The sequence below is a fragment of the Danio aesculapii genome, chromosome 1, assembly GCF_903798145.1.
Source record: "Danio aesculapii chromosome 1, fDanAes4.1, whole genome shotgun sequence".
Lineage (NCBI taxonomy): Eukaryota > Metazoa > Chordata > Actinopteri > Cypriniformes > Danionidae > Danio > Danio aesculapii.
This window is the reverse complement of record NC_079435.1, coordinates 46,523,310-46,528,675: the sequence shown is the minus strand read 5'-3', so window position 1 is coordinate 46,528,675 and position 5,366 is coordinate 46,523,310. Positions and strand designations below refer to the sequence as shown.

General features: G+C 35.0%; 1 protein-coding gene across 1 annotated transcript; it reads left to right on the top strand.

Moving 5' to 3' along the window:
• Window positions 1-2,500: 2,500 nt before the first annotated feature.
• On the top strand, window positions 2,501-4,485 carry LOC130231733 (tyrosine-protein phosphatase non-receptor type substrate 1-like). The gene is made up of 5 exons (XM_056461125.1): window positions 2,501-2,546; window positions 2,686-3,066; window positions 3,182-3,331; window positions 4,030-4,079; window positions 4,330-4,485. The coding sequence occupies exons 1-5, from the start codon at window positions 2,510-2,512 to the stop codon at window positions 4,456-4,458; spliced, it is 747 nt and encodes a 248-aa protein (XP_056317100.1). The 5' UTR covers window positions 2,501-2,509; the 3' UTR covers window positions 4,459-4,485.
• Window positions 4,486-5,366: the final 881 nt, after the last annotated feature.

The window sequence follows — 5,366 nt, the reverse complement described above, 5'->3', positions numbered from 1 at the left end:
AAAGAAACATTTGTTGTTTAGTGGTTAATTCTCTGTAAATGACTCCCCTTCACAAGAGGTGATAACATTTTGACACTTCTACTTTTAACTCAAGCTACACTGCAGGGAACTGTTTGACTCAGTAAACTTATTCATCTGCTGGGTTAAAAAGGAGCATCTGTGTCATTTTGCTGTAGATGATAATCTAGGGGTAGCATGGTGGCTTATTGGTTTTCACTGTCACCTCACAGCATTATGGTTGCAAGTTTGAGTTCTGGTTGGAATAGGAGGCCTTACTGTGTAGAGTTTGCATCTTCTTTCGTGTCTACGTGTGTTTTCTCTGGGTGCTTCAGTTTCCTAAACTATTGCCCCATATTTACTTTTTCTGTACAGAGATGGTCACCCTCCAAAATACCAACAATCCAACATAAGCTCATTCTGAAAATGTAGCCCTATACACGTTTCTGGAGATCACAAATTATGTAGCCAGAAGTACACATGGCTGCATTTCATGCGAACGCTACGGGGTATGTGTTATATATAGAAAACCAGCAGAAGCCATGTAGACGGCTTTCCTGCTGTTTGTCCCGTTAGCTCGCCATGTACGTCGGTGAACTTGAGATGCAAAGAGGAGTTGACCATGACGACGGGGTTAGAGTCTGACAAAGAGCGGTTCCAGAAAGCAGGTAAAACAAAAACAGAATCCAAAATATGAAATAAACAAGTAAATAACAGGGTGAGAATGTGGTAAAATCTGAAAGCGTGGTAAAAATCTGGCGAAGGCTTTTCTTTTATCCGGATTGTTTTTGAAAACTGTTGGTTGGGTTTAGGGAAGTGGGTGGGCGAGTCAATCAATAAAATTGGTTGGATTTAGGAAAAGAGGAGGGTGGGTCAGTCGATCGGACATTCAGTAAGTCACAGTCAGTCAGTCGACAGCGGCCTCTGGTAGGTTTACGTAAGAAATTTGCAATCTCAAAGCATACACTGCGCCCTCTGGTGGATTTGTGAAAACAAAAACTGCAAAATAAAAAAAACGTAGCTTCTGGGACGTATTTGGTGCTCTTCAGAAATGTATATAGAGTCATGTTTTCAGAATGAGACTGGGTTGAACTATTTATAAACTAAATGTGCCAAAACCTTGTGCCTGGCGCTGATTAGGGCACAGCTGAACTCAATATATACTGGTCCACCATAAATATATATGGTTCACCCCATATATACTGCTCTCTCCTGTTCACTCACTCTGAAGTCTTGTTTTGCCTCGCAAACACTACTGACCTCTTTCTCCTGCAATCTTTCTTAGTTTGTCTGTTGCTGATCTTGATTGTTTCCTCATTGTGAGTGTTTGCTGTCTGCCCCTGACCATAGCCTGTATCATCATCTACGATTATCTACTGTCTGATTAGATCATCGTCATTACTCATGTGCACTATTGTATTGTGTTTACCATTCACCTGCAATCATTCTGTGCTCCACTGTTTACTTTATTACACTGATTTATAATAAAAGCTGCAAAATGGATCCCGAGTTCCCTGACCAATAATTACATAAGCACTGCCTACGAAACCAGCCCATCATCAGAAACATACTTTATAAAGTTTCCTCTCACAGGAGAGCTAAATTCAAATAATATAATTAATTGACACATGCATTATTTTTATAGGAGCTGTTTGTGATGATGAGGAAGACAAAATGAGAGATGTTTGAAAAAAGAAAGCTATAGTTTTGTACTTTTGCCAAGTAACAGTAACACAGTTATTAAAGCAAGCTTGTGTACACCCTAACCAACATATGAAAGCACACAAAGAATAAAGGAAATATATTTGACCAATGATAAACTTAGAGCTGTGAAGTCTTTAACAAAGGTGTTTGCTGACAGAGGTCTAAAGCTGTGACTTCCTGTTTTGACATGTTGACATGTTTTTGAATTAAGGGTCATCAAAACCAAGAAAGATAACTATAAAGATAACTCTAGTAGTTATATTTATCTAGTAGTAACTATACTGTATTAGCATCCACACCGGTTATGTTGTTCAATTATGTAAATTGCCTGTCGTTGTATTTATTTCTTGTAAAATTGATTGCAACAAAATCATTTCTCTGTGCAATTATTTTATTATTTGTGGTGTGGACCCCTTTTTGTGTGTGAATTAAGATTTTTTTTTGATGTGACATAGATCTGTCAATCAAAAGATTATATTTGACCTCCACAGCGTATCTGTTTGATGATGATGATGATTTGATGATGTTCTTTTTTGGTGAACCAATTAGATGGCACAAATCACATGATGTCATAGCAAAAAAGTCTGTAAAGGAACAGTGATTGGTTAATGCTGTCCTTCCTCTGTATACACACACACACACACACACACACACACACACACAAAAACCCACTGTAAAGCCAACCCCTCATGAGGCATGGACATTTAGGTAAAACTTTCCATTGACGTGAACCAATCAGATAAGAGCTGTTTGTGTGCATTAAGACCCTCACCAGACCAGTGTCAGTTACTCACAATCACTCACTAACATGGAGACGCCACGACTTACTCTCATCCTGCTTATGTGTAAGAAAATAAACCTATTTACAAATGCTAAAAATATTAAGTATTTTAATGATCAACTGTCAATGTTTATAATATATCTATGTACAGTATCGTTTAGTATTTTATAGTTACTTTGCACTGTTACTTTCTTACTTTAAAGGTGTTGTGTTGTGCAGTCTGAGAAGAATCTCTGGAGAAGAAGTGGAGATGAAAGTCAGAGCAGGAGAAAACCTCACTCTCTACTGTGATCTCTCTATACCTACTGGTTCCCTCATTTTATGGATAAGAAACTGCTCTCATGAAAACCAGCCCTCTTTAGTAATGGATTATAGGATATTTGAAACAACTAAGCATTTTAGCTTCATCCACAACACTGCCAATAATTCTTATGATCTTCATATTACTAACATCAGTGTCTCTGATCTGGGGCTGTACTACTGTGTAAAAACAGAGAAAAAGGTAATTAAGGATGAAAGAGGCATCATCTCTGGATCTGAGTTGTACCAATATGGAAACCGAACAACTCGTCTCTCTCTTGCAGGTATGAAACAATTATTATAGTATTTTATATGTCCTTAAGGACACTTCATCAGTGAAAAAGCATTTTTATTGATCAAAATGTATTGACAGATTTCTGTTTATTTATCTTGAGAAAGAGACGTCCTGTTCTGAGCTCTTGAACAACACCTCCACTCCTGGTGTCTCAGAGTGTGTTTTCTGCTGGAATCTGCTGCTCAGTGTGTGTTCGGTGTGTGTTCTCCTCTTCTCCATCGGTGTCTACTGCCTCTGTCAGAAGAAAACTACAGGTAATTCACACTGCATCTCCACATTTTATCTAATCATTCATCCATCCATATAAACACTTTTTATTTTTACTTTTCATCTTCACAAATGGTCGCGGTAACTTCCTCTTCTGCTGTTTCCTTGACCTGCAAGTCTTTATTTTAATAATTATGTAGGTCATAAAGAACTGTATGCTTCTCAAGCTCTATGAGGAATGCCATTCGTTTCTTTTCAGGTGCCCGGAAGACAATCGCCTGTGTTATCATGTCATTTTGTTTCAATTGTTAGCATGATGGATATAATAATAATTATACTAATATAGTTATAATTTCATATTAAATAATTATTAATAATAATTAATGTCTTAAGCAAACCTGATACTAAAAATTGTTTTTAATTTGGTTTTGTAAGCCCAAACTAAAATTTGCTGCATTTTTAATCATTTGAGTTCTTTTGATTAATTATGTACAAATCTGTAAATATTATCAGTGGATTTATTGGGTAAAATTCCTACTTTTTACTGTCTTTCATTGTTTTTGGTTGTTAAAAATAGACCCAGCTCCAATAAAGCTGTTAATGCTGCTAAAAAACACACACACTGCTTACACTCTGCTGCATGCACAGTTTAATGTTAGAAATTTAAACAACCGTAATTGCACAACTGCATTCTGATCCATTTAAGTACTGCATGTAAGTGATGTTTGTATTTAACACATTTTAGATGCTGCAACAGATCAAAAAGTCCAACTGCAAAGAAGAAATACAGTTGAGGTATGAACATACAAGCACTCACGTTCATTATGGACACTCGCTCTGTTTTTTCTGATGTGCTTTTGAAAAATATTTGTTAGAAGCATGCTATAGAATAAAACTTTTTTTTTAACGGGTAATAAATCATAGTTGGAGAGAACAGATAATAAAACAGCTTAGAGAGAGTTTAGACCTGAATAGTGGGTAATACTATAATGTAGTAATAATGTAATATAGTGTAATAATGTATTATGCAAAACTTTTATTCCAGGGTGAAGATGAAGAGGTGTGCTATGCGTCTTTAGATATGAAGACCAGAAGACAGAAAAAACGCAAGACAAAGCGAGTGCAGTGTTCAGACTTCAGTACATATGCTCAGGTCAGAACAGAAACTGAATAGAGCTAAAACAACAACAACTGAAGTGCATTCAGGGATGTAAAAATATCCAAAACAACTTTCATGTAAAAATACAAAGTTTTACTTAATTAATAGTACAAAAAGGCAGCAGAAAATAGTAATAAGTACAACTTAAATTTGAAAATAATCAGCTTGTGTCAACTTCAACTAAAACTTGAAAAAGTACAGCTTTAAATTGTGCTTACAGTAAGTATACTGTAAAAAGTGATTAGTTAACACATTGCCTTAAAACCGACAAGTTAATTTTACTTGTCAGTGGACTCATTGACTTAACTTTTATAATTATGCGCATAGCTTGTTTACTTAATAATTATTTAACAACAGGTTTACTCTCTTTAAGTAAACTCAATTATATATACTTATACAATGTATTCAATAATTAAAAGTACACTAACACGATAAAAATGTGTGAAGAAATTCTTGACTCAATCTGTAATGAAATGGACAGGAGGAACACAACAGATTGGTTAAAATGGGAAAACAAAAAATGCAATGTCCAAGATTAAAAAACATCTATCAAATGCATAAAACAGCAATTAAAATGCAGCTGGGTGCAAGACGGTATCACTATATAATAGAAGTGTCAGTATCATTCTATACTATTTATGTCCTAGTAAGATCACTATGCTCAATTTGCAATTCAGTTATTATTTTAACACCTTTTTTGAGATTTGTAACTCGTAAAAGAATAGAAAACAAAGCAATCAAATATTTATCTCTTGAGCATTTAATGCTAATTCAGCTAATCAATATACAGCTATAAAAAAGAGACTACTTTAAATGTTTTGGGTCAGTTTTTTCTTCTTCTTAATTTTTAAAGACATTTATTCTGTCTATCAACGTGAAAAAGAAAAAGAGAAAAAAAGAGTTACATTGTTAAATATTTATTA

Excerpts from the sequence above, each read along its gene's own strand:
- LOC130231733 (XM_056461125.1), top strand. The coding sequence starts at position 2,510 with ATGGAGACGCCACGACTTACTCTCATCCTGCTTATGT. Across the intron at positions 3,067-3,181 it reads AACTCGTCTCTCTCTTGCAG|AGACGTCCTGTTCTGAGCTC; the intron begins GTATGAAACAAT and ends ATCTTGAGAAAG. Across the intron at positions 4,080-4,329 it reads AAAGAAGAAATACAGTTGAG|GGTGAAGATGAAGAGGTGTG; the intron begins GTATGAACATAC and ends CTTTTATTCCAG.